This window comes from Microcaecilia unicolor, chromosome 14 (genome assembly GCF_901765095.1).
Source record: "Microcaecilia unicolor chromosome 14, aMicUni1.1, whole genome shotgun sequence".
Taxonomy (NCBI): domain Eukaryota; kingdom Metazoa; phylum Chordata; class Amphibia; order Gymnophiona; family Siphonopidae; genus Microcaecilia; species Microcaecilia unicolor.
The window spans coordinates 16,370,920-16,390,623 of record NC_044044.1 but is presented as its reverse complement, the minus strand read 5'-3'; the positions used below and the strand labels follow the sequence as shown (position 1 = coordinate 16,390,623).

Below are 19,704 nucleotides of genomic sequence, written 5' to 3'. Positions count from 1 at the left end.
GCTCTCTCGCTGCAGGCTGCCGGCAGTGATGTAAGAGAAGCCTTTGGCCTGCCCCTGAAGCCTTCTTAGTACACCATCCTGCCTACGCGGGAACAGGAAGTGACTGTACAAAGAAGGCTTTCGGGGCAGAAATTTGGAGGCCTGCTCCCACCCCGGGACCCTGGCTGCTCACTACTCAGCTGTCAGGGAGGGAGGACGGGGCTGCGGGACATCATGTTGCCTCCCTCCTGTGCTCAGGCCCGGGCTTTTCTTCATCCTCCTCTCCCAGGAACGAGGTAAAAAATGGATTATAATGGATTACAAGGGGGTATGGGTTGGGGGGGGGTACATGGGGGAGAAAGGGAGAAATATCGGTCATGATGTGGGTCGGAGGGGTGGAGTGCTGTGTGGTCGGGTGGGGGTGGGGTGCCACGAACAATTGCTCAGACACTAAGGGTGCCGTGAGCCCAAAACGTTTGGGAACCACTGCACTAGGCATAGGGGAAGGTGTTCTCTCAGGAAAGCTGATGGAAGCTCCTTGGGGGGAGGAGGTCAAGGGGGTGCGACTCTGTAGTATCGGTGTTGTCTGCACTGTTCCTTGCAGTCCCATCCTGTATAGTGTGACGTAAAGGGAAGTGAAAGGGGCATTGAGAAACCCTTGTGCTGTACCGGCAAGAGCAGGTGACATTAGAAGAACAGAAACTTATGTCTCTGCTGGGATCTCAGGGCAGACAATAAGTTTCTATTCTCCAGAATGAGCAAAATTTCCACCAGCGAAACCCAAACTAGAAGAAACGCCCCCTGCCTACCAACCCCATCCTCTCTTTCTCCAGCTTCCTAAACCACTTCCTGTTTCCTCTCTAATGGTATAATTTGCCCCTGTGCTGCCAAAGTAAAATATAAAAGAAAATTCTAGAGTACAGAAGATAAATATCAAAGCCAATCACGAAGTTCTGGTGCTGGTTACGATTCTCTGGTCACATTGTGTTTCTGGCCTGGACACATGTTTTTCTGCGATTGTTCCCCCAGTATTAGACTGGGCTTTTCTTTGTATATATATATATATATATATATATGTTGTTTTTTTTTGGGGGGGGGAGAGGAATCTGATTTTCTCTCCCTCTTTGGCAGTGCATTTTTTCTAGCAAAAAAGGTGCCGGTACTCAAATGCCAGGCCACCCTTCAGGAGTGGGGTGATCACTAAGGGACCCACCCCACAATAGCCAGGCCCCCTGCAACCAGTCACAGAACCTATGACAGGGGAAAGGGAAATGGGACTTATATACCGCCTTTCTGTGGTTTTTCCAACTACATTCAAAGCGGTTTACAGGTACTTATTTGTACCAGGGGCAATGGAGGGTTAAGTGACTTGCCCAGAGTCACAGGGAGCTGCAGTGGGAATCGAACCCAGTTCCCCAGGCTCAGAGTCCACTGCACTAACCACTAGGCTACTCCTCCACTCCACAAGGCAGAACTGGTGTGTAGAGCCTGAGCTCTTTCATTAAAACTTGGGGCCCATGGGTCAATTTTAGCAGACCGTGGAAAAGGTGCCGGTCAAGTACCCCCTCAAAAAAAGCCCTGCTCTTCGGGAAATGTGCTTCTCCTCTGTTTTTGGATTTTGTCAAGTTCTCTTTCTCTGGTGTTGCACTGTATGTAAACTGTACCCTTCTTGGGGTCTCCAGTTTGGTTGTTGTCTGTGCATTTCTACTACTACTACTACTTAACATTTCTAGAGCGCTACTAGGGTTACGCAGCGCTAATTTGTATACTTTGGTTCCATTGTATGTATTTAGGACACGTTTAGTTCAGCATCCAGCCTGTGACTGAGGGGAGCAGTTCTGCCAGCGTGTACGTTCTGTGTAAGAACATAAGAGTAGCCATACTGGGTCAGACCAATGGTCCATCTAGCCCAGTATCCTGTTTTCCCAAACAGTGGCCAAGCCAGGAAACAAGTCCCTGGCAGAAACCCAAATTGTAGCAACATTCCATATTACAAATCCCAGGGCAAGCAGTTGCTTCCCATGTCTGTCTCAATAGCTGGCTATGGACTTTTCCTCCAGGAATTTGTCCAAACCTTTTTTAAACCCAGATACACTAACCGCTGTTATCACCTCCTCCGGCAAACAGTTCCACTCAACCATTCGTTGAGTGAAAAAATATTTCCTCCTATTTGTTTTAAAAGTATTTCCATGTAACTTCCTCGAGCATCCCCTAGTCTTTGTACTTTTGGAACGAGTAAAATGTTGATTTACTTCTTCTCGTTCTACACCACTCAGGAGTTTGTAGACCTCAGTCATATCTCCCCCCATCCGTCTTTTTTCCAAGCTGAAGAGCCCTAACCTCTTTAGCCTTTCTTCATATGAGGGTCTCCAGCTTGCTCCCTGTACTTGAATGTAACTTGCCTTGAGCTACAACTGAAAAAGATGTAACCTAAGTCCCAAATCTCATGCCTTTGCCTTCCCTAGAGCTGGAATTTGCTTCTTGTCAACAAACAGTCCACCAGCCCTCCACTCAGCGCCATTGTTCTGTGGGTTTCTGGCTGGGGGGCTCTTATCTAGGGGGTTTGCATTGCATAATGGTTTATTTATTAGGATTCATCTACCATCTTTTTTAAAGAGCTTCACCCAGGGGTGGTGTACAACAAAAACAACCCAGACATAGGCAATTCAGCCAATAACAAAGGAGGCAATCCAGTGGCGTTCCTAGGGGGCGGACACCCGGGGCAGCGCCCCGCCCCCCGGGTGCAGCACCCCCCCCCCCCATGATGCAGCGCGGACCCCCCCCCCGGGTGCACGCCACCGGGGGGGGGGGGGTGCCGCAGCGTGCGCCTGCTCAGAGTTCCCTGACTTCGCGCGTTTGCTGCAGCTCCCTCTGACCCGGAACAGGAAGTAACCTGTTCCAGGGCAGAGCAGAGGGAGCTGCAGCGAACGCGCGAAGTCAGCAAACTCAGAGCAGGCGCGCGCCACGGCACCCCCCAGCAGCGGGCACCCGGGGCGGACCGCCCCCACTTTGGTACGCCACTGGGGCAATCTTCCCGGATATTCAAATCTGGGACCTGCGCAGGCTTTGAATATCTGTTTATTTTTAAGCCAGGTAACACATAGCCAATTACATTGGCTCCCCATAAAAGCTAGGATCATTTTCAAGCTTTTATATTTCAAATATTACATAGCACAGTCTCAGACTACATGCAACCCCGTATTAATCTCCTCATACGCGAAGATACTCAAGAATCCAGAGAGATAATCTGGAGTTCCCGAGCCAGCGGAGCTTTTCTCTAACAATCGGCAACATTAGTAAATGTATGTCCTGGCCGTGGCTGTGCCCTTACATCCCGACTTACCTTTTTTTCTGGTGGTCAGGCTCCATGGCTTTTCCCTGGCACTATGTTCCTCCTGCTCTGATGCCTCTGCTACCTGTTTCCCTGTTTTTTCAAGCCTCATTCCAGCGTCTATCCAAGCCTCTCTCTGAGGTCCCAGTATTCTAGCCTCTCTCTGGTGCCCTTGCTGTGGTCTTCAGTGTGTTCCAAGCCTCATTCCAGGGTGCCAGAGGTTGTGACATCATTAGTGAGGGCCTTTATAAGGAACCATGGGGCCTCTCAGGCATTGCCTTCGCAACAAGGTTTCCTGCCTAGTTGTGTGTGTCTGGTATTGTGTATCTCCTGTTTGGATTTGATCTGCTTTTCAGCTTCAGTTCCAGCCCTGTTTGTCCCCAGCTCCAGCTTTGTCTGTCTCCAGCTCCAGCCCTGTCTTGCCTGGTTTCTGAATTAGTGCTTTGTCCTGCCTGGGTGGATCGCCTGCTGCTAGCTGATATCCGGTGGTGGCCCAAGGGCTCACCTTCCCTGAGATTGTGTCAATGTATGGCTTACTCAGCCCTTTGACAGAGTCCCTACTGTCTCAGGGAAGCACATACTACGGGGACACTCAGTCCTTCAACAAAGTCCCTACTGTCTTGCAGCAGGGTACATTACAGGGGTAGTCAACCCTTCAACATTGTCCCTGTTGCCTCATGGCAGGGACAATTGAACCTTCTCTGCAGTTCTCTGCAGTTTACATAGTTCCTGCTGTTGTCAGAGCTGCCAAGGGGGTCAGCCTTCTGAGTGGAAGATTTAGGGCCCGCCCATAGCTTCACCCCAACCCACCCATAGCTCTGCCCAGCGCACACATAGCCCCACCCAACCTGCCCATAGCTCCGCCCAGAACCGCCCACAGTTCTGCCCCGGCATAGCCTCCCTTTCCAGCGTTAGCAGGAGACACCTTGTGAAACATCATTTCCTGCTGCTGTGAGACCAGTGGCAGCGGGAGATGACGTTTAATGAAGGCATTTCCTGCTGTCCCTGGAAACGGAGCTGTTCAGCTGGAGATTACGGCACTCATGCGGGAGATGACTCGCAAAAGCGGGAGACTTGGCAGGTCTGTGTTGTATGGCAGATTTGCAACAGTCCCTGAACTTCTGAATGGACTAAGGGGGTTGATGCAGTAACCTTGTGTTAAAGCCATAGCTGCCGAGAGGGGTGGGGCAGGGGGGGACAAAATTCCCTGGGCCCGGCACCACAGTCCCACCTGCCCTCCGTCGTCGACCGTCTGCCCCCTGCATTGAAATCGCAGTCTCACCTCCGTGAAAGCAGCGCTGCAGGCAGCAGAACGCCTCCCTTCGGCCCTCCTTCCCTCCCTGTGTCCCGCCCTCGTCTGACGTAACTTCCACGAGGGCGGGACACAAGGAGGGCCGAAGGGAGGCGTTCTGCTGCCTGCAGCGCTGCTTTCACGGAGGTGAGACTGCGATTTCAATGCAGGGGGTCCGGCCCGGTGGCGGACGGAGGGGGGGAGCGGTGGCGGCGGTGACCTCGGGGGGGGGGGTGGAGGGGGGAGTGGCGGTGACCTCGGGGGGGAGTGGAGGGGGAGTGGCAGCGGCGACCTCGGGGGGGGGCGGCGAGGGCAGAAGGGGCAGAGCCCCGGGGGCAGCCTGGCCCCGGGCCCAGCCCAGTCTCTCGGCGGCCCTGGTAAAGCTGTGTGCTAATGCTTTAGTGCACAGCTTCCTAACACAAGCCTAACACAAAAATTGAGCTCCTCAATGGAATAACCAAGCAGTATGCAAACTGACCCTGTGCAAAAACTGTGCATTAACAGGCCAGGGTGCACTGGATGCATGTGAACATGGGTGTGCATGCACTAGCGTCAACAAGAAGTCTTGCACAAGACCTCCAGTTGACAGATCTTGCAATAGTGGGAAGTCACAAGCACGTTGCACCGCTGAGGTCACCAATTTTATTGAAAAATCATTATTTGAAAAAAATACATACTGATGAGGGATTTGAATATCAGTATTTGTGCACTAACAAGATTGCTTACATACATTACGTGGCGGGAGTGAAAGGACTATACTCAATCAAAGACCAACTGGTAAAAGGCAGAATCAACACTTAGTACAAAAGCGCTCCAAAAACAGCCACCCTATCATGCTGCCAACTTGGATCTAGCGCCTCCTGTGCTGCATTTTTATACTAGCATTGAGCTGGCATAAAAATTCAAAATGAATTAAAAAACTGTGCTAGATTTAAGTGCCGTTTCTACGTTGGGAGAATTTAATATACATCATTTTGCATGTGTTTTGCAAGCTCATAACAGTTGCATGACGATTTTCCCACACTAATCTCTCTTTCTGCCTCAGGAGTTAAAATTAGTGCAGGAAAATCAAGTGTAAACAGCTGTGCTAATGGGTAGCGGAGGTTACTTCATTGGGCCCCTAAGTGTTCCGGTTAGCACAGGTCAGGTCCAGGACAGAGTGTTTCTATTATTGAGGCAAGAAGGATCCTGTTGAATACAAAGCTGCTAGGGTGGGGAAGGACAGCGGCCGTCGGCCCAGCACCACTACATGTAAACCTGACTCATGAGTGGGACAGTGGTCGTCTGAGATGTGACCACGGCGAAGTTCTTCTTTCTCTTGATCTCTCTCGCCATCTGGCACCAGGAGCAGGTATAACAGAAGCACAAGGCACAGCAGTCTGCACATATGGAGCCCTGAGGAGTCAAGGAAAGGTTGTTAATAAGTGTCTGAACTAGTGTGGGACAGTGAGAAAGCCCTCCTTCCTAACCAGGACCAGAGCTGCCAAAGGGACACACCCCAGCCCCGCCCTGGTCCGTCTCCTGGCTCCACTCTCTATTTTGGTTTTCTTCCACTCCCTGGCTCACCAAACGTTGCCCACTGCTGCTCCAGCAAGTCACTTCCCCTTCCGGCAGCAGGAGATGCCTTAATTAATTCATTCATTCATTTGTGACATTTATATCCCACATTATCCCAAACAAGTTTGAGTTCAACGTTGCTTACAATAAACAGTATAGGGCCAAGGCCTGTCACTTCTTCCTCTATAACATTAGCAAAATCCGCCCTTTCTTCTCTGAGCACACCACCCGTACTCTCATCCACTCTCTTGTTACCTCTCGCCTTGACTACTGCAACCTACTCCTCACTGGTCTCCCACTTAGCCCCCTATCCCCCCTTCAATCCGTTCAGAACTCTGCTGCACGTCTTATCTTCCGCCTGAACCGATACACTCATGTCACCCCTCTCCTCAGGTCGCTTCATTGGCTTCCGATCAGGTACCGCATTCAATTCAAGCTTCTGCTACTCACCTACAAATGTACTCGATCTGCAGCCCCTCCTTACCTCTCAACCCTCATCTCCCCTTACGTTCCTACCCGTAACCTCCGCTCTCAAGACAAATCCCTCCTTTCAGTACCCTTCTCCACCACCGCCAACTCCAGGCTCTGCCCTTTCTGCCTCGCCTCACCCCAAGCGTGGAACAAACTCCCCGTGCACATACGGCAAGCCCCCTCCCTGCCCATCTTCAAATCTCTGCTTAAAGCCCACCTCTTCAATGTCGCCTTCGGCACCTAACCACTACACCTCTACCCAGGAAAGCTAGACTGCCCCAACTTGACATTTCGTTCTTTAGATTGTAAGCTTCTTTGAGCAGGGACCGTCCTTCTTCGTTATTATGTACAGTGCTGCGTAACCCTAGTAGCGCTCTATAAATGTCAAGTAGTAGTAGTAGGTACATAACAAAGAATAATGCTTAAGAGAGTAATTTGTTGTAAGAATCCAATTTTACAATACAATATCAAACATACCGGGATAGCTATGGATGTTTAACATTTAGAAAATCTATTATGAATGAGAAATTGTACATGAGGCAAAGAGAAAGGTAATGGTAAATAGAGTAATAACCAATTCAGGTAATAATTAGTTGTTTGAGATATGGTTGTACTTTGTGAGGGTTTGTTTGAATAGCAACGATTTGAGGATTTTGCGGAATCTAGTACAGTAATACCTCGGTTTTCATTGACTTCGGTTATCGTCTGTTTCGGTTTTCGTCGATTTTTTCCTCAAACAAATTTGTCTCGGATTTCATCGGTTGCCTCAGATTTCGTTGCCGTGCCCACGTGACCTCGCTGCTAATTTTGCGAAAAGAAAGGGTGACCCACGCGTTCTCCTGCTCACTGATTTATGTGGAAATAATTGCCTCGGTTTTCGTCGGTTTCGGATTTCGCCGATTCTTTTCGGACGGCTTATCGACAAAAACCGAGGTATCGCTGTATGTTCCTGTGTATTTCTTATTTTGGGTGGTCAGGCGTTCCACCATTTGGTTCCTAGGTAAGTGAGGTCTGCAGAGTGGACAGTTTTGTAGAGCACTTTTTGGCAATTTGAGTCAGTGGCGTAGCCACAGGTGGGCCGAGGCCCTCCCACTTAGGGCTCAGGCCCATCCAATAGTAGCACATGGTAATGAAAATGCTACTCTCGACAATACTGGCACCTTCGCATGCTCAGTTTTCAGCGCATGCCTACTGCAGACTACCAAGGTGGAGACTGGGGAGAAGCATTTTCCCACCAGCTGAGATATTTTTTTGGTGTGGGGGAGAGAACATTTGGTGCCCACTCACTTCTTGCCTAGGCCCACCCAAAATCTGCTGTCTGGCTACGCCCCTGATTTGAGTTAGCGTTTGTTTAAGGTAAGTTGATTAATGGTACCATCTAGTCTGGAGCTGTGCCATTCAGTATTCGAAAGATGAAGTTACATAATTTGAAGGTGACTGTCACTTTGATGGGAAGCCAGTGTAACGATTAATAAAGGGAAGGCACTTTCAAAGCGAGAGATTTTGTATATGAACCTGCCTGTAGTGTACTGTGTATTGCTGCCTCCTGTACCTGCGCAGATTCAAAATGGCTGCCGAGAGGGACCTTGCAAGGCTTCTGCAGAAGCATCACGAGGCCGCCGCTTGAACTCTCGGTGGCCATTTTGAATCGGTGCAGGCAGGGGAGGCAGCAATAGACAGTCTGCAGCCACTGCGGGCAGGAAAGAGGGGGCTCTTTCCTGCCCTGAAGAGGTCACTAGACCACCAGGGCAGTACAGTAAGGTAAGGGGAGGAGAGGATAGGACACCCCTAGGCCCGCCCTCCCACCTGCTTGTCCACAAATCCAGACAAACGGGAAGGCTGGCAAACCCGCCCTGTTGCCCGGCCTTGTCCTCAAAAGGAGGACATGTCCGGGTAAAACCGGATGTATGGTAACCCTAAGAGAGGGCCTCCTTTCAGTGTTAGACAGAAGGGGAAGCCTGGGGGATGAGAGGAAAAGAGCAGGCCCCTCTTTCAATACAGCACAGAAGGGGGACTCCAGCAGGTGGAAGAGAAGGAGAGCAGCCTTCTCCAATGTAGATTGTAGTCTGGGTTTACTATAAGGTCAAGCTTTTTGTACTCACTGAAATTCTGTATCTCTCCCGGACAGCAGTCCGCATGGCCAGAGAGGTCAATCCCACTCCTACACAGTTCTCCAGGAGGGGCAGGCACATACACTCTCCAAACTCATGTACAGTACTGCACATTAAGCAGGGCAAGCACCAGAACGCACAGCAACCTGAAAAGACAAACAGAGCCAGCCCTCCATTTAGTGTATTTAGGGCGTCCTGTGGACCCCCCCACCCAGAGTCATCCCCCGCACCCCAGTACTGAATACTCACAAATGCCACAGTCATCACAGCAATCCAGGAGGCCACTGCTCCAGCCGGACCCATAACTCAAAGTCACCGTCTGGGTCGTCACGGCCTGTGGCTGCACCATCACGGTTGCCATGGCCACCTGCAAAGTAGGAAGTGAGGTCAATGTAGAAAGCGCGGGTGCCGCCTCCATTATGTTATAATTCAGAGGTATGCTGTGCGGTACAGAGACACGCGGAGAGCAATTACCTAGGCAGGGATTTGGGGCTTATTTCATAAAGGCCGGTGCTGTTATTTATTTATTTCATTCATTTAACTGGATTTAATTCACATCTTTTTCAGATGTAGCTCAAGGTGAATTACAAAATATTTCCCTGACCCCGGAGGGCTTAACCATCTAAGGCGGTAACTCTAGAATTCGGTACCTCATTTTATGTGTCACAAATGGAGCTCATAGCGCCAGTTCTCTCATGGCCTAAGGGTTTGCCTGGGCCACAATAGCTGGGGCCACTTTGGATTCTTATGAACTGAAGAAGAGCTGTCAAATTTCATTCCATGTGGGGGTCACTATATACAGGGCCGCCGGAGCCAGGCCCGGGACAAGGCTGCCCCCGGGCCCCCCCACCCGAGGTCGCCGTCCACCCGAGATCGCCGGGCCCCCGCCGCCCGCCCACCTGAGATTGCCGGGCCCCCCCGCCGCCCACCCACCCGAGGTCGCCGGGCCCCCCTCCACCCGCTACCGGGCCGGGCCCTAGGAACTAACCTTAAGCCTCCTTTCACTTCGCAGCAAGCAGCGGCAGGGCAGACCTCTCCTCCTTCCTTCCGTGCCCCGCCCTCGTAGACGTTATGTCATTACCTCTCCACCCTCATCTCCCCTTACGTTCCCGCCCGAAACCTCCACTCACAGGACAAATCCCTCCTCTCAGTACTCCTCTCCACCACCGCCAACTCCAGGCTCCGCCCATTCTGCCTCGCCTCACCCTATGCGTGGAATCAACTTCCTGAGGCCCTACGCCAAGCCCCCTCCCTACCCATCTTCAAATCCTTGCTCAAAGCTCACCTCTTCAATGTTGCCTTCGGCACCTAACCTGATACCTCTCAAGGAACCTAGACTGCCCCAATTTGACTGCCACTACTTGATTGTACATTTGTCCATTAGATTGTAAGCTCTCAGAGCAGGGACTGTCCTTCTATGTTATATTGAGGCATATTTTCAAAGCACTTTGGGAGGCTAAGTTCCATAGGTTTCTATGGAACTTTGGGAGGCTAAGTGCTTTGAAAATGAGCCTCATTGTACAGTGCTGCGTAACCCTAGTCGCGCCTTAGAAATGTCAAATAGTAGTAGTAGTAGTAGTACATATTACAAGCAATAGTTCTTCAAGTTCATTTTTCAATTCTGTCAGTACTCTGGGATGAATACCATCCGGTGCAGGCAATTTGCTACTCTTCAATTTATCAAATTGCCCCATTACATCTTCCAGGTTTACAGAGATTTGTTTGTTTCTCTGACTCATCAGTTTTGAATACCATTTCTGGCACTGATATCTCTCCCAAATCTTTCTTGGTGAAGACTGAAGCAAAGAATTAATTTAATCTCTTCGCTATGGCCTTGTCTTCCCTGAGTGCCCCTTTTACTCCTCGGTCATCTAGCAGTCTAACCTTCAAGAGCTGCTTCTACTATTTGTGACAGCTACGCTGTCTCTCTCCTTATATTGAGAAGGTAAATCTTATCCCAGTTGTGCACGTCATGGTAACATCAAGACTGGATTACTGCAATGCACTATACAATGGTCTGACTACAAAGGGCCTGCACCAGCTCCAGTTGATTCAGAATGCAGCAGCAAGACTCATAGAAGGTTGCAAGCGACGTGACCACATCACATCACTTTTGCAAAAATTTCATTGGCTACCAGTACAATACAGGGCGAAATTTAAAACTCTATGTCTGATCTTCAAGGCTCTAAAAGGAAATGGCCCTGAGTATCTGAAGAATAGGATGATCCTCCACACACCGCCAAGGACACTAAGGTCCTCCCAAGGACTTTCACTAACTACACCCTCTCCAAAACAAATTACACGATGTGATACCCGCAAGCGAACCTTCTCCGGAGTAGCCCCCACACTCTGGCATGCATTGCCTGAAAGGCTCTGCTTAACACAAGACTACCTCTACTTCAGGAAGCAGGTGAAAGCTTGGCTCTTCAACCAAGCCTTTAAAGGAAGAAGTAACTAACTTGTTAGTCTCACTCACACATACAAGGATTGATTCGGGCTGCACATACTGCAGCGGGACATGTTTATCCACTCCTACCCTGAGATAATATTTAACCATCTCTCTGACCTCTTGTGCAACTTTCTTCAAATCAATCACCTTACTTTCAAATTCTTCTTACTTTCTTACTCATCTATATGTTACAACTTTGCCTTATCCCTCACTACCAATTATAATTTTCTAATACATATTGTATTGTCATTGCAAGTAGTATACCATGCCATACTTTGTATTGTTGTTCGAATATTTTTACTGCTCTAATTGCCTGTTGCTCATGCTTGATCTATTCTTACTGTACACCGCCTTGAGTGAATTCCTTCAAAAAGGCGATAAATAAATCCTAATAAATAAATAAATGATTCTTTTACTGACTTCTTGGTTATAATATACCTAGAAAAAGTTTTTACTGTGTGTTTTTTCCCTCCAACACAATCTTCTTTTCAGAGTCTCTCTTTGCCTTCCTTCTCAGCATTTTGCATTTCACTTGCCATTCCCGATGCAAAGATTACTGGTTAGATTGTAAGCTCTCTTGAGCAGGGACTGTCCCTCCCCGTGTTTAAACTTGTACAGCGCTGCGTAACCCTGGCAGCGCTATAGAAATGCTAAGTAGTAGTAGTAGGGTAAACCTCAAAGTAGCAAAGGGGAAAAGACAGCAAAAGCACAGACAGAAGAAAAAAAATGGCTATTTATGTTCAGAGAGGAGACAAGACTTTTTCAGATATCTTGGAGAAAAGAGGAAGGCTAGAAATGGAAGTGTAAGACTGAAAGCTGCTGACTGGCGCTATGTGGAGAGTGATGAAGAAAAAGCGAACGTGCTAAACAAATACTTCCGTTCCGTGTTCACGGAGGAAAATCCTGGAGAAGGACTGCAGTTGGCTGCCAAAGGTACAGTGGTGGAAATAAGTATTTGATCCCTTGCTGATTTTGTAAGTTTGCCCACTGACAAAGACATGAGCAGCCCATAATTGAAGGGTAGGTTATTGGTAACAGTGAGAGATAGCACATCACAAATTAAATCTGGAAAATCACATTGTGGAAAGTATATGAATTTATTTGCATTCTGCAGAGGGAAATAAGTATTTAATCCCTCTGGCAAACAAGACCTAATACTTGGTGGCAAAACCCTTGTTGGCAAGCACAGCGGTCAGACGTCTTCTGTAGTTGATGATGAGGTTTGCACACATGTCAGGAGGAATTTTGGTCCACTCCTCTTTGCAGATCATCTCTAAATCATTAAGAGTTCTGGGCTGTCGCTTGGCAACTCGCAGCTTCAGCTCCCTCCATAAGTTTTCAATGGGATTAAGGTCTGGTGACTGGCTAGGCCACTCCATGACCCTAATGTGCTTCTTCCTGAGCCACTCCTTTGTTGCCTTGGCTGTATGTTTTGGGTCATTGTCGTGCTGGAAGACCCAGCCACGACCCATTTTTAAGGCCCTGGCGGAGGGAAGGAGGTTGTCACTCAGAATTGTACGGTACATGGCCCCATCCATTCTCCCATTGATGCGGTGAAGTAGTCCTGTGCCCTTAGCAGAGAAACACCCCAAAACATAACATTTCCACCTCCATGCTTGACAGTGGGGACGGTGTTCTTTGGGTCATAGGCAGCATTTCTCTTCCTCCAAACACGGCGAGTTGAGTTCATGCCAAAGAGCTCAATTTTTGTCTCATCTGACCACAGCACCTTCTCCCAATCACTCTCGGCATCATCCAGGTGTTCACTGGCAAACTTCAGACGGGCCGTCACATGTGCCTTCCGGAGCAGGGGGACCTTGCGGGCACTGCAGGATTGCAATCCGTTATGTCGTAATGTGTTACCAATGGTTTTCGTGGTGACAGTGGTCCCAGCTGCCTTGAGATCATTGACAAGTTCCCCCCTTGTAGTTGTAGGCTGATTTCTAACCTTCCTCATGATCAAGGATACCCCACGAGGTGAGATTTTGCGTGGAGCCCCAGATCTTTGTCGATTGACAGTCATTTTGTACTTCTTCCATTTTCTTACTATGGCACCAACAGTTGTCTCCTTCTCGCCCAGCGTCTTACTGATGGTTTTGTAGCCCATTCCAGCCTTGTGCAGGTGTATGATCTTGTCCCTGACATCCTTAGACAGCTCCTTGCTCTTGGCCATTTGTAGAGGTTAGAGTCTGACTGATTCACTGAGTCTGTGGACAGGTGGCTTTCATACAGGTGACCATTGCCGACAGCTGTCTGTCATGCAGGTAACGAGTTGATTTGGAGCATCTACCTGGTCTGTAGGGGCCAGATCTCTTACTGGTTGGTGGGGGATCAAATACTTATTTCCCTCTGCAGAATGCAAATAAATTCATATACTTTCCACAATGTGATTTTCCGGATTTAATTTGTGATGTGCTATCTCTCACTGTTACCAATAACCTACCCTTCAATTATGGGCTGTTCATGTCTTTGTCAGTGGGCAAACTTACAAAATCAGCAAGGGATCAAATACTTATTTCCACCACTGTATATGGGAATGGAATAGACATCGCACTGGTTACGGAAAAAAAGGAGAAAGTGTTTATAAACAACTTGAAACACTAAAGTAGACAAAGCCACGGGGCCAGATGGGATACGGCCAAGAACATTGAAGGAACTTAGAGGAATTCTGCTGGGAACTCTTAAGGATTTATTTAACAGATACTTGGAGATGGGAGATGTTCTACGGGATTGGAGATGAGCAGAGGTGGTCCTTCTTCATAGTAGTGGAGACATGGAAGTCGTCCCATCCCCTTTATCATTTTCGTCGCCCTTCTCTGCACCTTTTCTAATTCCACTATATCTTTTGTTATGCTAACAACCAATTATTGACATTAATTGGCACCAATTAGGATTTGCACTCATATCTGGCTACGCACTATTATATAACACTGGATGTCTAAATCCCACAGCGTGCAACCCAAGAGGGGGCGTGGCCATGGCAGGGGCACAGGCGGGTCAGGGGCATTCCGAAAAGTTGAGCACAGTGTTATAGAATGATGGGTCTTCTTGACGCTGGGATTTACACCAGGGTTTCAGGTTGGTCTAACGCTGGTGCCAAGAGTTGGACGTATGCATGGGTACCAAGCGCTATTCAAAAAAGGGATACGATATTTTCCGGTGCCAAATTTCGAGCACCATTTAGAGAATTCCCCCCATGTTCTATAAAGACTGAGGGGCCGATATTCAGGTGGTGGGCAGTGCGGTTAAAGCCCACTGTTGGCCTTGTGTCACGTTCCTCACCTGCCCCGCTCTGTGTTGCGCTCCTCGCCGGCTCCGCTCGTCTCCACCTCCGTGGAGGAGAGCGTTGGGCGTCAGCCCTCGTAGCTGGGCCGACGTTCCTGCAGCCGCGTTCCTCGTCCCCGCCTGGGAGCGCTGGTCGCGCCCCGGGGGGGCGTCCTGGTTCCTGCAGTGGAGCGCTGGCCATATTGGCAGCGCCGGCGCTCTGGTGACTCCTTCTTTTCCGGGTACGGGGCCCGGGAGCGCGGAAGGTCTTGCTCCGCCTCTGGCTACCGGGATTGGACTCCCACAACCTAGATCCGCCTCCCTCCAGCTGCCTGACCTGACCTCTGCTTGAATCCAGACTACCCTCTGCTTGCTGCTCGACCTGACCTTGCTTTGAATCCAGTCTACTGTCTGCTTGCTGCCTGACCTGATTTCTAGTCGAATCCAGACTACTCTCTGCTTTCTGCCTGTCCTCTGCTTGTATCCAGATTACTCTCTGCTTGCTGTTTGACCTGACACTTGCCTGAACCCGGGCTTCTCGCTGTTGGCTTCCACCTGCCTTGGCGCGCCACTTGAACTCAGATTTCTCTCTGCCTGCTGTCGGCTGCCATCTGACCCCTGTTCATGTCCTGAAGTCCTATCGGCTGCCTGCACCTGAGGGCTCAACCCTCAGGGAACAGTGGTCATTACAGGTGAAGCCTCGGGGTTGCTTGGCTGCCCTACAGAGCGCAGGTGCGAGTCTTCGTCCCGATGCTCCGTTTGGGCACAAGGACTCACGAACGCGACACCTTGAACTTGGATATTCAATGCCGCACTGCATCTGGCGATCGGCATTGGATTTCCGGGTTCATTTTTGGCTGCCGGAACTTAACCGGTTAATTTCCTAGCAGTTAAAGGTAGGACTGGTATTAAAATCAGCGCTGAATGTTGGCACTAACCGGCTATATCACATTTAGTACAGTGGACCTTGGTTGTGAGGGATCAGGGCCGCCAAGGGGGACCCGGCGCTGGGGTCTCTCTCTGCTCCTGATGTAGGGTTACCATATTTTATCCCCCGAAAAGGAGGACACATGCCCCGCCCCCACCACACACCCCATCACGCCCCCTTTCAAGCCCTCGCTCCGCCCGTCACATTTTCCCCTCCCCCCTGTCACACACCCCGTCACTCCCCCCTCCCCTTACTTACTACTGCCCTGGTGATCTAGTGACCTCTTCCGCCTTCAGGGCAGGAAAGAGCCCCCTCTTTCCTGCCCGGAGCGCTGTCCTGCATGCATCCTTCTTGTTGCTGATCTCAGCGCCGATTCAAAATGGCCACTGAGAGTTGAAGTCTCGCGAGGTCACTTCAACTCTTGGTGGCCATTTTGAATTGGCGCCGAGATCAGCAACAGGAGGGATGCATGCAGGACAGCGCTCCGGGCAGGAAAGAGGGGGCTCTTTCCTGCCCTGAAGGCGGAAGAGGTCACTAGATCACCAGGGCAGTAGTAAGTAAGGGGAGGGGAGGCTAACAATCTGCCTGTTTGTCCGGATTTCTGGACAAACGGGCAGGCTGGTGGGCGGGCCGTCCAGAAATCCGGGCAAACAGGCAGATTGGCAAAACCCGCCCGGTTGCCCGGACATGTCCGGGTAAATCCGGACCTATGGTAACTCTATCCTGACGGGACCCGGGTGATCGCATCCCAAAAGGAGAGCAGGAGAGAGAAAACTCCGGCACCAGGTTTCCCCCTTGCATTAGTGGCTGCTGGGCCCTCAGGCCGCGCATACTCAGTTTTGAAACCGACCTGAGAGAAAAGCAGCCGCAGGGGCAGGCAATGCGGCAGCCGGCAGAGGAAAGAGCAATGCTACCTGGAGGAAGACTTCTGTTGGCGGAGCCTCAAGATCCCCGCCAGCCAAAGTTGCAGTTCCGGCGGGTGGACGGTTGGGGTGGGGGGGGGGCAGCAGTGGCAGTGATCCTGGGGGGGGGGGGGGGGGGGGGGAGTGGCCCTGTCCCAGGTCCGTCTCAGTCTCTCGGCGGCCCTGCGAGGGATAACCCTCCCGATGTAAGAAATTGGCCACCAGTTCAGTTAGCCAGGATACCATACTATCAGTAGAGCGCTTTAACCAGAAACCAGGACATGGATCTAAAGCAAAACTCCCTTTGGCTGATTTAGGTAATGGCATAGGTACCTCCTGTTCAGTAATTTCAGGAAATGTTAACCATAAAGAACTATTTAAGCTCAAGTGATGGGATCTGAGGTTAATACAGCTTGCCCTTCGAATTATCCAAAGAGCCTGAACAAACTAGAAATAGGAACTTGCAGAGCAAAACCCTGAACTGGAGCCCCCCCCCCCTCCAAGAAGCCAGACCCAGTGCAAACGGAAATGCATTTCCTCCTGTACTGTACAAAATACAAAGACAGAAGAGAAGCACATTTTCCAAAAAAAACAAAGAAAAAATACCCCTGTCCAATCCATAAATGCACGAGAGCCCATCTCGATGTGCAACTTGAACCTTGGGCTGGAGAAATCCTGGAAGGTCAGGGGGGAAGGGCTGTAGGTAGAAGGAGTGGGAGTGGGCAGGAGGGGGAGGGAAGAAGAGAAGAAGATTTGGGCAGGGAAAGCATCTTTGAAAATAAGAATTCCCCACCTGGTCTCTCTCCTGGGAACTGGGTAAGAAGGCTCTGGGAGGCAGAACTATTTAAGGCCTGCCTAACCTCCCTGAAGGCGCTGGGAGCCCGAAGGGAGAGGATTTTACGGCAGGGGTCTGAGGGGCATGGCTAATATTGCAGCTTGGGGGGGTGAGGGGGGATGTCTGAGCTATGGGGCAGCAGCTCATCAGGCGATGAGTGCTTAGTGGTAAGCTCAGTGAAGGAGGGTCAGATGATCTGGATTAGGTAAGGCATGGAGGACCACATTTTCCCCTTGATCTTGCTATTGCTATCAAGGCGGGGTGGAAAGGGTGGAAGATTTAGTGAATTGTTAAATATTCTAAGATAACGCAGAAATTTGTGTTTTGAATTTTGAAAAGTTAAACTTGTTTAATAAAAGCAAAGTTGCGGCCAATTCTATTTACCATACTTCTGTTGAATTGTGCTGTTTATTCTGAATATTGGAAAAGGTCTAGTGAGGGATGGGGGTACTGGACAGAGGGGTGCAAGTCCCAGCTTCAAGCCTTATCATGGGGAAAGAGAAGAACCAGCAGTCTTTAGCAATGAAAGATGTTGTATCCTGCCATCAGTAAATACAAGAAGTACTGGACACAATTTCAGCAAAATTCTGCACTATAACGTCAATGATGAGCTGAACTCTCTTCAACACTTAATCAATATACAATGTGGTATCCATTCTTTTTATCTTTTCTTTCTTATTTTCACTTCAATTAATTCAAAGTGGAGAAAAAGACCTCAGCAGGCCCTGCATGGCGATACTGTGCTCAATGTGCTCAAACGCCAGCATTCCTCGGACTCCGTTATAATCCTCGGTCTTAAAAAAAACTCCACTTCTATATAATAAAATATATATATATAATACTCAATCGTGATCTTTCTTTCCTCAAATCATGATATTGTATATATTACTTAATGTTACTCAGCTTTTGATCTTGCCCCTGCCATCAGACCAGACCATGGACCAAAGCACCAGAACCAGAAAATTGTCCTTTATCTGCCTGTAATTCTGATTTATTACCATGATCTTGTTTTGGGTTTGTTTGGTTTTTATTTCTTTCTCCATCTATTTTAACCACTTCATCCATTCATTTGACAACACGTCATGTCAATAAAGTTTCCTGAAACGGAAGAGCTAATGCAGGAGACAGATATGATATAATTTTGGGGGTGGGGGGAAATGGTGCTCAGGCCATCTTCAACACTACCCTGAGCTGAGGCTGGTTTCTCCCCTGCCAGGGCAAAGCCCATATGATAAGGAAAGCCTGCCACAAACTGGAACAGGGGAGGGGGGGAGGGATGATATTTATTAAGGGTTTTGTAATTGGTCAAAAGTGCTGACCAGTCTCATAGGCGGAGTCTGTGTGTTGCCTCTAATTCTGCCTTCGGTAACTTACTTTCTCCATCCATTGCCATTTCATTATTTAATTTAATTTAAATACAGATTTATACCAATAAGAGGATAAAAGCCCTCTGCATCTACTCGCTCCCAACCTCTTTGGTATCAAGTCGCGAAGCAAAGGTGCCAACCATTTTTGCCAAGGTCCTAATTCACCCTGGTACCCAACTGTCCATTTCCATTCTCCAAACATCTCAGGTAATTGATACATTTCATAATTATGGTATTTCTATCTTCCTACCCCCAAATCTTCTTCAAAGACAGTGCTGATCTGCCTTGGGTGGGGGTTATAATTGAGGTATAGCCCCCCCCTCCCCCGCTTTTTCACCCTCTCACTCATCCACACACACTCACCTCACTGGAGTTCCTTTATTCTCGTAAGTCTAGCGTTGGAGAGAATGAGACAGAAGTCAGGAGAGAGTTGTAATCACCTCTTCAGTTTTTTCTCTGCCTATCTATTTCCTGACTTCTGTTTTTGCACTCACCCTGAGCATCTGAGAAGGGACCTCCCTAACCCAGCATCACTCATGACTGCCCACACACAGAGAGAGCACTGCCCTCCTCACCAACTGAATGCTCTCTCTCTCTCTCTTTCTGTCCTTATCTCTCTCTCTCTCTCTCTCTGTCTTTCTCTCTCTCTTTCTTACTCTCTCCATCTTTCTCTCTGTCTCTTTCTTTCTCTCTCTCTCTCTCTTACTCTCTTCTCCATGTCTTTTGTCTTTCTCTCACTCTCTCTCCGTCTTTCTCTCTTTCTTACTCTCTCCATCTTTCTCTCTGTCTCTTTCTTTCTCTCTCTCTCTTACTCTCTTCTCCATGTCTCTTTTTGTCTTTCTCTTTCTTTCTCTCACTCTCTCTCCGTCTTTCTCTCTTTCTTACTCTCTCCATCTTTCTCTCTGTCTCTTTCTTTCTCTCTCTCTCTCTCTTACTCTCTTCTCCATGTCTCTTTTTGTCTTTCTCTTTCTTTCTCTCTGTCTTTCTCTCTTTCTTACTCTCTCCATCTTTCTCTCTCTCTCTCTTACTCTCTTCTCCATGTCTCTTTTTGTCTTTCTCTTTCTTTCTCTCACTCTCTCTCCGTCTTTCTCTCTTTCTTACTCTCTCCATCTTTCTCTCTGTCTCTTTCTTTCTCTCTCTCTCTCTCTTACTCTCTTCTCCATGTCTCTTTTTGTCTTTCTCTTTCTTTCTCTCAAACTCTCTCCATCTTTCTCTCTTT

General features: G+C 49.1%; 1 protein-coding gene across 1 annotated transcript; it reads right to left on the bottom strand.

Annotated features, from left to right (window-relative positions):
- Nucleotides 1–5,223: 5,223 nt before the first annotated feature.
- On the bottom strand, nt 5,224–18,976 carry LOC115457846 (cornifelin homolog). Its single transcript, XM_030187498.1, has 4 exons — nt 18,849–18,976; nt 8,990–9,107; nt 8,732–8,886; nt 5,224–5,996 (listed from the first exon to the last, which is right to left on the bottom strand). Exons 2-4 carry the CDS (start codon nt 9,099–9,101, stop codon nt 5,847–5,849), a joined length of 417 nt encoding a protein of 138 aa, XP_030043358.1. The 5' UTR covers nt 9,102–9,107; nt 18,849–18,976; the 3' UTR covers nt 5,224–5,846.
- Between the last annotated feature and the right edge of the window lie 728 nt (nt 18,977–19,704).

Coding starts and splice junctions, on each gene's coding strand:
- LOC115457846 (XM_030187498.1), bottom strand. CDS start 9,101: ATGGCAACCGTGATGGTGCAGCCACAGGCCGTGACGACCCAGACGGTG. Junction 8,887..8,989: donor CTGTGATGACTGTGGCATTT/GTGAGTATTCAG, acceptor TTGTCTTTTCAG/GTTGCTGTGCGTTCTGGTGC. Junction 5,997..8,731: donor GGGAGAGATACAGAATTTCA/GTGAGTACAAAA, acceptor TTGACTCCTCAG/GGCTCCATATGTGCAGACTG.